General features: G+C 39.2%; 1 protein-coding gene across 3 annotated transcripts in view; it reads right to left on the reverse strand.

Moving 5' to 3' along the window:
- The window catches only part of ttll7 (tubulin tyrosine ligase-like family, member 7), a 67861-nt gene extending 55199 nt beyond the window's left edge, over window positions 1–12662 (reverse strand). For all 3 annotated transcript variants that reach the window (XM_037974185.1, XM_017413512.3, XM_017413514.2), the window contains exons 1-6: window positions 12397–12662; window positions 5150–5506; window positions 4695–4826; window positions 2677–2798; window positions 585–652; window positions 122–280 (exon numbers count right to left, since the gene is read on the reverse strand). In XM_037974185.1, the coding sequence (XP_037830113.1) occupies window positions 122–280; window positions 585–652; window positions 2677–2798; window positions 4695–4826; window positions 5150–5174 (506 nt within the window). In that variant the 5' untranslated portion in view covers window positions 5175–5506; window positions 12397–12662. The remainder of the gene's footprint in view (window positions 1–121; window positions 281–584; window positions 653–2676; window positions 2799–4694; window positions 4827–5149; window positions 5507–12396) is intronic.
- Window positions 12663–13108: the final 446 nt, after the last annotated feature.

The following is a 13108-nucleotide window of genomic DNA, read 5'->3' on the forward strand; positions in this document are numbered from 1 at the left end:
TTGCTCTGCTGCTAATTTACTCCCTCCTTCCTTCCTTTCTATCTTTTCTCTTTTACCCCTGGCCCCTTTGTCAGTCAATGTGTATAGATCACTCTGGGAGACTTGCTGGCCTCTGACATACCCATGACCCATAGCACCGTTGGCAGGCTTGACTATAAAAGTCTTCTGCTTGCGTTTCCTGCGAAGCTCTTTGACATAGTTCTGGAACTGAGTATACTCAGCTGGGAAGATCCAGGTTTTAGGTATAAAGCTGTACTCCTGAGGCTGGCACTTGATTATTCTGCAATAAAAAAGGAAGAAAAGAGCGATTGTGTAAGTGTTCTTTCCTCTAAGAAGCAATATTTTATAAATTTAGGATAGTCTAGAGTCTGGCACTTGTTTTTTTATTTATTAAATAAAAGACGAACATGGTGCTTTCAGAGCAGGACCTGCTTATTTAGTTTGAATTGTGAAGTGCTACAAGTAACCAGCTGTAACTTCTTAGAGTACCGGCGAGCTTTGAAATGCTTATGTTGCTAGAGGTTTTCTACAACTGATCCAAAGTAGTTACATTTACGTGTTAGGAGAGACCAAACAAAACTTACTTGGACATGTTTCTCGCTAGGCAGTCTTTGCGGCAAATTTCGCCCATGCCAGGGAAATGGTTAATTCTCTGCAGAGGGACAAGCAGACATAATAATGTTGTTAGGACCATTAAGCCACTCAATTCCACCCCCACCCCTTCATAAAAATGAGCACATTAAAGGCAGCAACCTGAAGTGAGCTTACAATGTTCTGACATTTATGCCCAATTACAGACTCAAAACAAAAAGGTGACGCTGAGACCTTTCTCAACCCTTATTTAGTTTACCGTGTATTTTTTTTTTTGTTTTTTTTTAATACTTTAAAGGTTGGGGAGGGAAAGAAGCGAGAGAAAAAAAAAGACAATCAATCTCAACTCAGAGGGGCCAAGGTAATTGGTTCTGCATCGCAAGCTCCTGCGGTGACAGTTGAATGAATTGCTTTGAATGTGCCGTAAAAGGGGTGAATGTAAAGGAAAAACTCTGAGTTTTCTGTATTCTTTGACCAAATGAGCTTGAACAGGGGCGTTAATTAGGCTCGTATGAACTGAAAATTGACAGCGAACTCTCATTGCGCATCACAAAAACAAAAAAAAATTTTAAAAAAAGGGACAAATTAAAAAGAGGAAAGCAGAAGAGTTAAAAAATTAAGAATTAAAATTGCATAAAGAATGCAGGATTATTATCCAAATAAGATAGACATAATTAAGAATTCAGAAGAGATTGCACAATTATGCCAATGCCGCTGGACTACATGGAGCGTGAGTGCAAATCAAAATCAATTGCTGAGGGACTTAAACTTTTGTTCTGAGAATTAATTTCATGACATCAGCTTGGAGGAGCAGAAGAAAGTTAATATCAGAGCATCCGTTCCGTGTAAAACATTAACAACATTACAACATGTTAAGCTGTTTCAGTATCTGCAGTATTCAGTCCTCTTGGCTGAACTCTGGCTGCCCCTGTCCTAACAAGGCATCCTCTTCCTGACTAGCCTGTGATTTAATCGATCATTAGTGCCCAGTCTAATCAAATAAGCACTCGGTAAGACGGATAGCTAATGCTCAGAGCTGAGGGAGGGCAGCCAAGTTCATTCAGCAGGAGGGGAGGGGTCAAACAAAGGTAAAAATCACTCTCAAAGCAGCACGGAAAAACTCAGAGTAACCCTTGTTGTTAAGGGCTATCTTATCAACATCACTGGTGACATGTGAAACCTGCCCCAGCAGCCCCTGTTGTTCACAGCCTGTCAGTCCACCTGTCAATCCTTCCATCCCTGGGTTCCCTCTGCTGTTGCCTCTCACTGTGTCCGCCTATCTTCATGTCTGCTGTGTTACCACCCCGTGTTTTAGAAAAGGCAGATTGGCAGATCCAGAGACTTTCTCTCACTTAGATATAAATCGAACAATCCAGTCTTTATATTTATTGACTATTCCTACTGAATCTTCAAGTTCAGTTGTTTTTCAGAGCTACATCAGTCTAAATTAGTTTTTTGATCTGCTTGCACCTCGTTTTTCCTGCTGTTTGTGTTGTTGCTGCTGTCCATATTACTTCCTGTGTACTGTTTGGATATATTTTTTATCCAAAGCTGAACCTAATATGTTAATGAAAGGTTATGTTAATCACTCCTCCTCATTAATCAGTATGTGTAATACCAAAAACATCATGAGATTTTGTCTTTTTTCATGTATTCTTTTTCTTTGTTGTTGTTGTTGATCATTAACCTTTCACAGTCAAGATTTATTCAAAAACAATTTCAAAGTATTTAAACTGGACCTTAAGTCATGGTAGTTTAGAGGTTTGTTCAACTGAAACAATGTAAAATATATATTTTTACTAGTTCAAATCTATCTATCTATCTATCTATCTATCTATCTATCTATCTATATATATATATATATATATATATACATATATATATATATATATATATATAACATTTATAGTCATTGGCTGTTAGAAACAGAGCTGTTTTACTGGAACACGCAGCAAACGTTAAAGTGAACCTTTTTATTGTCGTTAACACCCACATTAAGGGCATACAGTATAAGCTCTACTATCTAACCTTCAGGCCGCTGTGAGCCCAGACAAGGTGTGCTAAGCTTTGCACGGTTCTGTATACCTGATAGTTCCTGAGCTCAGCAATTTTCTCATGCTGCACGGCAGAGTCATTCCAGATGAGGTTGGCAGTCTCATCATCATCACGTGCTTTGATGAAGTCCATCTCGCTGATGGCTGTACGAACTGGGGTGAAAAACAACAACACATTAGTTTCTGTTTGAGCAATTTAACAACAGAATGGGCTTCAAAGTCTTTTGCATAAATACAAAATGAGTTTGTTTTTTTTTAAAAATACCACTTAAAGATTGGCCAGCCGTATTCACAAAAGAAAGAAACTTTATGCTACTAAATATGTCACTTGAGCCACAAAAATCCTACCTCTAACCCAGAGTTACAAGTCAGTATTTCACTCAAACATTTGTTTAGGATTAAATATTGTTTTTCATCCATTAAAAAATATAAATTTGGGAGCCTATAGATCAAAAAAGCTCACAGCAATATTTACTATTCATGGAATGGTTGCAGAGCAGCTAATCGTAATGCCTCTCTTGAAAAAGATAAATTAATTGACTGTAATGCATTCAAATCCCACCGGAAAGCCCATAGTATGAGAGATAGGTGGCAGCCCATTTGGACATTAATCCAACATGTATTCATTATTCAGGGGTTAATGAAATATTCATATGCCCTAACAAAACAAAGTATTAATTAATTTCTTGAAAGCTTCCACAAACCTGGAGAAGGCCTGCCTAATGTTGCGTGATGGCACTTTGAATGGGAAAAAGATGTTTCCAATGTGACTCCATCCATCTGTTAATGTCAGTGGAGACTAACAGTGTTTAGCTAAATGGAACAGGGAGGATTTTTACATCAAAGAAGGCATATGGTTAACAGTAAGGTCCTTCAGTACAGCAAAGCTATAATTGATCCTTTTCTTGCTTGTCTCACAAAACAGGCCTTTTAAGTGCAAGAGTTTACGTTCCCTCCTCAGTGGGGGCAAAAGCAGAATTCCAATATAATTTTCCCAAACCATAAAACTTTGCTTGTAATACTGCTGGTCCTAAAACACACAAAAAAGACAGGTGCAAAAAAACAGCAAAAACAAGCCATCCAGCTGGCCTGTGGTGTTAATTTTCCCTCAAAATAGACCTGAACTGCTCTCAGAATGGCCACTGTGAGGGTCTCGTCACAGCGAGCTTACTGACTCACAGCTGGACTTCCATCTACCGACAGGATCCCGACTGCCTCCAACTTCTACTCACGGCTGCTGACTCCTTAGTTTCATAGGTTGTAGTTCACCCCTGAGAACTCTGCTGCCACACAATATATTGAACTTGTGTGGAGTGCTTACAATGCTCTTTTAGCCAATCTCAAAAAAGAAAAAAAAAAAAACACTGCCAAGTTAAATTACCTCACCAAAGATTTATGTATGTATATAAGGCTCAGCTGTGTGAACTGTTCAGCTGGACTGCTTCTTTTAGGGTTTAATTTAAGACAAAAAAAAACAGTTTCAAGCAATCTCTCACAGTTAATTAGATTTTATTGTTGAGGCAACACTGGAATTGAATTTGTGGTGTTTTGAAGGACTCAGGAAGCCACACTGAGAGCTTTTTCTAAAACTGCTCACTCATGACATTTTTATGAGGAAAATCAAAACACAAATTCACGGGCCTAAAATTCTTAGAATTTAGCACAATGCAGCTGAAGTAATCAGAAAATTAGCCTACCGAAAAAAGGGAAGCTGTCATTTCAGTTGAGTTTTTCTGTTCTGCGCTGCCTACCTGTTAATGTTTAAATGTCAAAATATAATAATGATGGTGAATCAGTTCATCTCGCAGGTCAAAGGTCAATGAGAGGTTTTGCTCATAATCTATGAAAAGCACGATTTTATGCAACTAATGTTGCAAAAAAAACAACTTAAACTATGGCAAAATTTAGGATTATAATTGCAATTAAGCCGATTTAGGATACTGACTTTTTTTTTAATCCCTCCCAAATGTTTTCTGCCTGTAATTTTAAATATTATTGTTGTTGTGATTTGAAAAGTTCTGTAATCTTTTTGGAGGTAAAACACAATACCTATCTCATATTTTGTGCCAGCAACATTGGCAGTGATGGTGCCTTTCTTCTTCTTGGAATGCACCTTCCTCTTCCCGCTGCTCTGGTAGGAGCCCACAGATGGGCCGTTCACGGGGGACGCTCCTTGATCCTCTGGAGGAGAGAAAGCATACAAACAAGGCTGGATACAGTCACAGCTTGTGCCCCAGAACGGGAGAGGAACAGAAGCCTAATGTATTTTCCTTATTACTTCAGGGGATTTAGAGGGGTTTGTTTATGGTGGAAGAATGTAAGTGGATTATTCATCTTGCCTGGTGGAGTTCCATACATCACAGTCCTTAAATTATTATGTCTGTGCGTGTGTATGTTTGTGTGTGCACAGCTGTATTTAAATATGTCACACTGTGTGCACAAAGACAAGCCAGCTAATACAACAACCCTGTCAGTGCTGACAGGAGTGAAGCTGTCTTACTCACCTCCATCGTTTGGAGGGGAGGGCATCTCCGGGGCTAAAGGAGAAAAGGGGCGAGCCGAGCTTTCTGCCAGGCTTTGTGGGCGGGCCTCACAGGGTGCTCACAGTTCGCTCAAGCTCGCTAGTTACTCTTCCCTGTTCGGGGCTGTGTGAACAATGTGGTTCAGAGTAGCCCGATGGATCATCTGAGCATCTCCTCGGCCCCCTTCAGCAGCAGAGAAGGGGAAGTCGGAAAGAATAGCGGTGGTGGGAACGAGCAGGAAGGGGAGAATTCCTCAAGTGTCCGCAAATCCCAAGCTTTTCTACAGCCTCGAGAGCAGAAAGGTGGGGGAAGGGGTGGACAAGGGGGGAGTAGAAAGTCCTGTAAATGAGAGGAAAAACATACATTATAGGTGCGCCGCGGTCGTAGAAAGTTAACACGTGTTAAATGTGACACTCGATGAAACATTTCAGGAAGAGCTCCATATACTCTGACACTGAACACATAACACTGCTGATTAAATAATCTAATATTGTGTCTGCAGGAATAATTGGCGTTTTATGGAATCATTGAGAAATAATCTTGTTCCTGTCACACAAAGTGTTCTCAGCATCTCCCTGTGTCTTATGCCTGCTGGGTTTAACTCGGTGGCCGCAAGGTCACTTCATTCAAACAGATGGCATCTTTACAGTGGTTTATTAAAACACCGCCTCAGGGATATCAACACCAGCCACCAGCCAGGTTCTGTGGTCACTGAGTGTGTCCTCAAACCTTTTATGGAAGTAATCAGCCATTGTAGAGACGTCCTGTGTACATTAATGCTATTACTGGCTTTGGCAGCAAAGTGGCTCTGTGACTAGAACTGTTCCATCAGACTTTAAAAGTGCTTCTCATCAGTTCTTGTTTTTTTCTTGTAGAGTTTGCCTGTTTGTTTGTTTTTTTAACTTCATCTGTCCTTCTGGTTTGGATAAGAGTTTCACAAATATGCTGAGGCACACCACAGGATTGTGTTTTGTTTTGTTTTTTTAATAGAAAGATTTGCGTTCATCTATTTTCCAAGACAGACGAATATTCTTTATCTTGTTAAAATATTTCTAAAACTTTCACAAATAATTTCAGTTCGTGCAGCTGCTGAATGTCATTTTTTTTTAAAAGTGTGATAGATCTTAGATCAGGAGGAAAACAAAATTCATGAGGGGGGAAAATGGATCACTTCCCCATATACCAATGTGACTACCAGAGCAGATGGCTTAACATATACACAGAAAAAGTGAAAAACTATTCCTAGGCAGTTTTATAAAAGTATTTTACGTTCAGCTGGACAGAATAAGTCAGCAGCCTTCAGCTGAGTGTGTCACTGGGGACAGAAGTTGCCTAATGTTAACCGTATGACACAAAAAGTAAAGCTGTGCTTGAAAACCAAATGTTATTTTGTTGAGGAAAGAGTAGGACTCGTCATAGGAGCTAAGATTCCCAACCAAAGAGAGCAAGATGACTTCTTGGCTTACTTGAAAATGTAATGCAATTTAAATTCTAGTGGAGTCTATTGCAGAACAAAACAAATGTCATATAAATGCAAAGACACCTACTGTTTCTGAGATAAAGAAAAAAATGGCAGGAGTAGTAATCAGAAGTGCCTATTTCTGGCAATGCTATCAAGATATACAAAATCAACAAAATGTCAGGCAACATGAAGCAACACTTGACATAAAAGTTGCGTCTGAAATGCAAATTTTCTCAACAAATTGACCCACTGAAATAAGTGAGGTGATGCAAATACGGGCAAGTATCAGTTTAGATGGTAGTTGATGGTTTATTTCACACAAATTTGAATGTAGTTCTGAATTGAAGTGACATGGGTACAAAACGTTTAAAAATGACTGGTCTGGAATACCTCAAACAGACAAGGGTAAGTCTGTAAATCTGTGTGAATGTGTCCATGGATAAGCATAAGTAAATAAGCATAAATTCAACATTTATTCACTTGTATTGTTGCAATAATAAGATATTTGAAGTGTGGTTTTTATGTGTCCTATTCTGGATTCAGGACAAGAAATAAACTAAACTGTATATGCTACATTTTCAGGACCATTTTAATTAATTCTATAGGATCACTTGGCATATGAATGCTTTATTAAGGTTTTTAAACATTTTAGACAACTGGAATAAATCATTACAGATCACAGCTGAGCAGCCAGTGGATTCAAGTGATGTCTTCACTGTAAGTTGTAGATTTGTTGGTAAGAAATGACTCCATCATGCCCTATTTCAATGGAATTCTAAAACACAATCTACATACATATATGCAAGTAAAAAATTTTGGACAACTTAAATTAATTAAAAATCATAACCTCTATTGGGTCATATAATTAGAACCTACTGGCAAACAAAGCAGGCCTATAAAAGAGATGTTTTAGTGTTAGTGGGTCATGAGCAGAAAGGTATTAGAAATCACACGCTTAAAAACTTCCTTCAAAACTTCAGAGCATTGTCCATAAAATGCAAATTGGGTTTAAATGTTTAAAAGGTTTTAAAATGATATTGCACACACATGTTAAGATTGTTAAGATGTTAAGATTTTAAAAAACCACAAAAAACGCACACACAAAGTAAAACCAAGCCATAGAGGACTGACCAATGAACTACACTGACTATAAACTTTATGTGGACTAAGTAAATCATTCATCACAGGTATTATAAACTTGTGCGATATAATCCATATTACATTTTGTTGTGGTGCATCTTCGGTTTCATAAAAAGATCAACAGTAGCCTCTAGTGGTGAGAGTGCACTAAGAGGACTTTCTCACCTAACAATGTTTACAAGCCCACTTTGTAAGATCAGTGAGCACATCTGAGCCTAGGAAGATGGCTTACAAAGCAACCTTATTGATTCCATCAACAGCCTCTAGACAAATGAGAATGAGGAAACAATCTGATTGCATTGCTTGATCACTCTGAAGTCCATACTGTCAGCCTCTTGGTCTGCCTGTGGTAAGCACAGGCCATTGATCCTGACTACGATGAGATCAGCAGCGAGTGGTGGGGGTGAGGGGCAGCTACAACAAAGGCCCAGAGTGATAAAGTGAGGCAAGCTGTGTTGCTGACAATCTGCCCCCACCATCCAGCGGTGAACTGTACTGACTCTGTGTGCAGGATGCTGGGAACACTGTCTCTAAAAGAGCACTGACCCTTAGCATCAAGTAAACCCTCAGAACAAAGCAAGGTCTGAAAGACATAAGTTGCAACTAAAAAAAATATTTTTTGGTGGCTACAGTACACAAGCAGGTCATTTGAAATGGCATTTAACATGCCCAGACAATAAATACAGCACAATAATGCTGAGATTTCAATTCAAAGTACAGGACGTAACTACTCTAAAAGAAAATAAATTCAAAAATAACAGACATATGCATTGTTTTCCACAAGACTACACGCTATAAACTGCAGTTGGTGTAATAATAGGCTGAAAATCTTGTTATTTCAGCTTTAACACAGAAAACAAAAGAATCTTAACAGATGCTGTAAATATGTGCATCTCCTAAGCTTCTTCGTTTAACATACCACCACAGATTTCTAACCAAGCTTGTTGGACTGGAGCTCATGTAACATCACAGTTGGGGTACTTTGGTAGAACACTGATTGATGATATCCACTAAATGAGGCCTTCTGGTGTTTTCCTAATTTGTCTCAATTGGTAGTGATGATTATAAACCACGGTGCCAGCTGGTTTAACTTGCGTTCTCTTGAAAGTGGAAAGATTTCAATGTCAAACTCAAGTAGCAAGGATCATGCATGTCATTTTGTTTGTGTCATAGATGCTTTAGATGTTTGAATTTAGACAGTATAGCAATTCAACAAAATAAAATCCTAATACTTCCAATTACAAATCTTTGTCATATTTAATACTCCTACTAAACTGAACGTTGCAGAAGCTGTTTAAGATGCTTTACTTGTATTTCTTTTAATGTGATTTGATGTGAGAATTTTATAAACATAAATTTCCACTGCATTTATCAGGTGGCATTAGAAAGAAAATCATTACAGTAGCTCCATCAGTGTGACATTAACCACCGATTCTTAAATGAAAATCCATCCACTGGTGCAATCACGCGGTTTGACCAGCAGAGGGAGCCAAAGACCATTAAAAGTAAGGGAATAGTGCATTGCTTCTTTAAGCGCTGAGTTCATGTGCTGTCCTGCTGCCACACAACACAGAAAGGCTTCATTGTGAAGAGTCAGCTCTTTGTGATGCTCATGTGCAGTCCCCTCTCTGTTTTACTGGCCTTGAAGAAAAAAACAAATGCATGTCTGTCTTTGAGTGCAGAGCTATACAGTTTTCTAACTATTATTCACTACATGTTGTCGTCATAATTTTCTTACAATAATAAACAGTAATCTGTCTGCCTCTTAACATAATTGTCTGTCTTTTTTATGCTATTGTAGTTTATTCTTTTTTTGTTTTTCATTTTAGTGTAGTTTTGTCTGGCCTTACTAATTTTTAGGGTTTTATTCTGTTTTGGGTTTTGTACTTAAAACTTCCCCAAATATGTAAACAAAAGGCCCATCAGGGAGAGGGCACTGCAAATTAGCTTAGGCAGTATAAATGTCATGGTGTACAGTGTTTGTTACTGCTGAACACCTATCTAAATAAATAAACTGAAACTATGTTAATATTAAAATAGACTTGTGTTGATATTATCGTGTTTTTAAAAGTAATAGCCAACGGCCCTTCGAGAAACTCCCTTTTATTTTCTAAAGCAAATCCACAAACACCACAAACAGCTATATAAAAAGTGGTATCAAAAGAAAGACAGATGTTGTTCTTAGATGACAGGTTATGTCACAACTTTAACAACAGCAGTATATCCCCGACAGGTTTGTTTTATGTTCTCATTGCATTACATGAAACAACATCATGAAGGCAATATTTAAATACACAATCAAACTGTTCTGGAGAACACCACATTATTTTGTTTTATAATGCAAGTGTAGGATTAGCAGATACAGTTTTTTTTCTCTGTGCACACTTGGTGCCCTGCTCTCATTATTACACCACTAGTTGGACCTCAGGGGCTTGTATACACTCCCACAAGGAAACAAAGAATGTTTTGTACTGTTACAACGTTTTTCCACCTCTGAGAAGTAAATGTAAAATACACCAACACGTCGATAATTATTCTGTCGTTATCTGAGACCCACTGCAGTCGCATAGTTTATAGGTAACAGGACAGCTGAACTCTTAGAGAAAGTAGACGTTTAGACGTAACAGTGGATCTAAAATTATCACCAACTAGTGACCCAACTCTGGCTTTGGGCCTTCTTCCAGATAAGAGGAACAAGAGTGGGAGCTATCAGCCCACACAGTACTGAAATACACTGCAAAGCACCAGTGAATGTATCATCTGAGAAAGTTTATACTGCTGTAGAAAAAACTGACAACTGTAAAAGTCAACCACGGCTTAAAAAAATGCAAATGAACACAATCTTGGGTTAAATGAACTAGGAAATGGTAACAATGCAATGTCAAAACTTCCATATGAATCAGTCCACTCTTCACAAAGTGATAATGAAATGAGAAGATTCATTTAGCAGAGCTGGCTAACATCTTTTGTGAAGAATGCTCAGTGTGAAAATAGCAGATAATAGAAGGAGAGAAATGTAAATACAGTAACACTTCATCACAGAGAAGCAGCCGATCTGACAGAAACAAACACGGTAATAGAAAAATGTGGTTTCAAATTACATTTTTTTTTAAGGCAAACCATTCCTCGACTATAGGAAAATCATTTAGGTATGAGTCTGGCTCCAAAAAATACGCAGCAATAAGTTTGATGCTAAATATAATGTATAATATAGTCGATATAGAATTGTGATTTCGGGTTGCATTTTAGAAAAATGTCAGGACGGCTACTGCTTTTGCAAAAGGAATCACCCCAAGGCAGAATACAGGCAGGAAGGAGAGAGGTGAAGAAAATAACTTTTATTAAACAACATAAAAACTGCTGCTGTGGCTGGGTCATCATAAACAGAAATGAACAATATGAAGATGAGGAAGAAGGCGCCTACTTTTTTATGTATCCTTCACATAATTGAAATGCCTAGAATTCCTTGGAGGAATGCATATCAGCCACCAACAGTTTAAACTACATTCAAATTATGATGAGAAATGACAGTTATAGTCATTTCGGTCAAACTTTGTAAATGTGTGCAATCTCATGAGATATTTTGCTAACACATTAGGCAAATGAACACACGCAAAACTGACATATAATGGACTTAAGTCACGACCATCCAGACCAGACAACACTGTAAAACACAGACATTACAACAAATAGATCATGACAGGGGCTGTCTGTGATGTTTGGTGATGCAGCAGCACATGGTCCCTTTAAAAGCTGCAGCAAAAGGGCCACAGAATGACCTCAGATGTCAAAGTTTCTTCTTAGGAGGCCTACCTCAGACAGTTTTGATCCCAACTGCATCACAGTGAAATGACTGCAAAAGAGCCCTCTGAGGAACATTAAGCACTCTGATTCAAAAACTTGCCTTTATGCTATTAAAAGATTTTACAGATCATATTCATCTTAAGCCATATCTCTGGGTTATGGCCAGAAGGGAGGGCGCCTGCCAGCCAGAACTCATATGTTAAGCCCTTATTACATAATCCAGGGTGCTCTGTCACAGCATGTGTCTGTGTGTGGCACCCTGGACTACAAGCAGATCAGAACAAATCAAATCTTCCAGCACCACGTCTCCCATGAAATTAGCCAGGCTCTGGGCACCTCTTGCCCTGCTAAAAGTGAGCCTGTAAGTCAAAGGCAGATTTATTAAGGGGTCTCGCAAAGTTCACCCGAGTTAAGGAGCTGTGCTGCAACCAGCAGCAGTGATGGGACCTGCTGTGTGCCTGCCTCAGCAAAGTAGTCAATATGGTATCTTCCAGATCACTGGGAGAATTGTAGGCCGTCCCCCTTTTGAATATCTCGCTCGTTTTCCAGCATTGGTACAAGCTGAAATCCTTAAATCTCAAATGCAAACTCCTCATGGTGGAGCTTTCAAAGGAAAATCCTTGCGGACACTAAATAAAAGCCTCTCAGACCCGGAGCTGCAATGTCTTGCTAACATTAGGGTGCTAGCCCCTTGCTTAGGTCAGGTGGAACAAGCAAACAAGGAAGCAATTTGATAATTGAGAGAGCACCAAACAAGCCTGTTCTGCAGTCATCCTAGCCGCACAACCGAGCTGCTTCAAAGGAAATGACCCGTAAACATTACCGTGTTTATTCCTGGCGCTGGTGGTGCAGCTCAGTCAGTCTTTTTCCGGGCTCTCATTCGGACTCCAGCTGCCATAGACACAGCGAGGCCTTCTGGGGAAAACCCATCCAGTTCCAGAAATATTATTTAAGATTGTTCAGTGGTTGTGTTGTGCAACGATGTAACTACTAAAAACCGGCGCTGTCTCAAAGAAACAAACAAGAAAAACAATAAATCTGTGTATTGTAGTCCTTTTGGCTGCTGTGTGAGAGTGCTGCTGGAGCGAGTCCGTGGGCGAAACCATTTATGCTAGTAGAGGGGGGAGGGAGCCCGAGCGAGCTGCTTAAGTTTGCGCTCAAAAACTGCCATTAAGCAAGCGCTGTACCGAATTAGTCCCTGTTAACTACTTACAAGTGAAAGCAAAAGTCTTGCCGCAACTTTGAACCACTTCAGGGTTTTTATTTAAGACCAGTTTCGATGCAGCGCTTCCTTCACTACTCGCTGATACAAACAAGGTGCAGCTGCTTAGCAACTGTGTCGCTGTCCGTGGTGCTAAAAACACCCCTACCGCTAATGGGCGCGTCCCTCTCAGAGTTCATTACCGTGTCATTCACTCCTTCAACATATCATAACTTTAATATTATATCTATTCTGAATATTCTTTTTCAGGACTTGTCCACATAATGTATGTTTTTCACGCAGATACTCAAAACTCAGAGAACAAAAATGGAAA

Source organism: Kryptolebias marmoratus, linkage group LG24 (assembly GCF_001649575.2).
Source record: "Kryptolebias marmoratus isolate JLee-2015 linkage group LG24, ASM164957v2, whole genome shotgun sequence".
Lineage (NCBI taxonomy): Eukaryota > Metazoa > Chordata > Actinopteri > Cyprinodontiformes > Rivulidae > Kryptolebias > Kryptolebias marmoratus.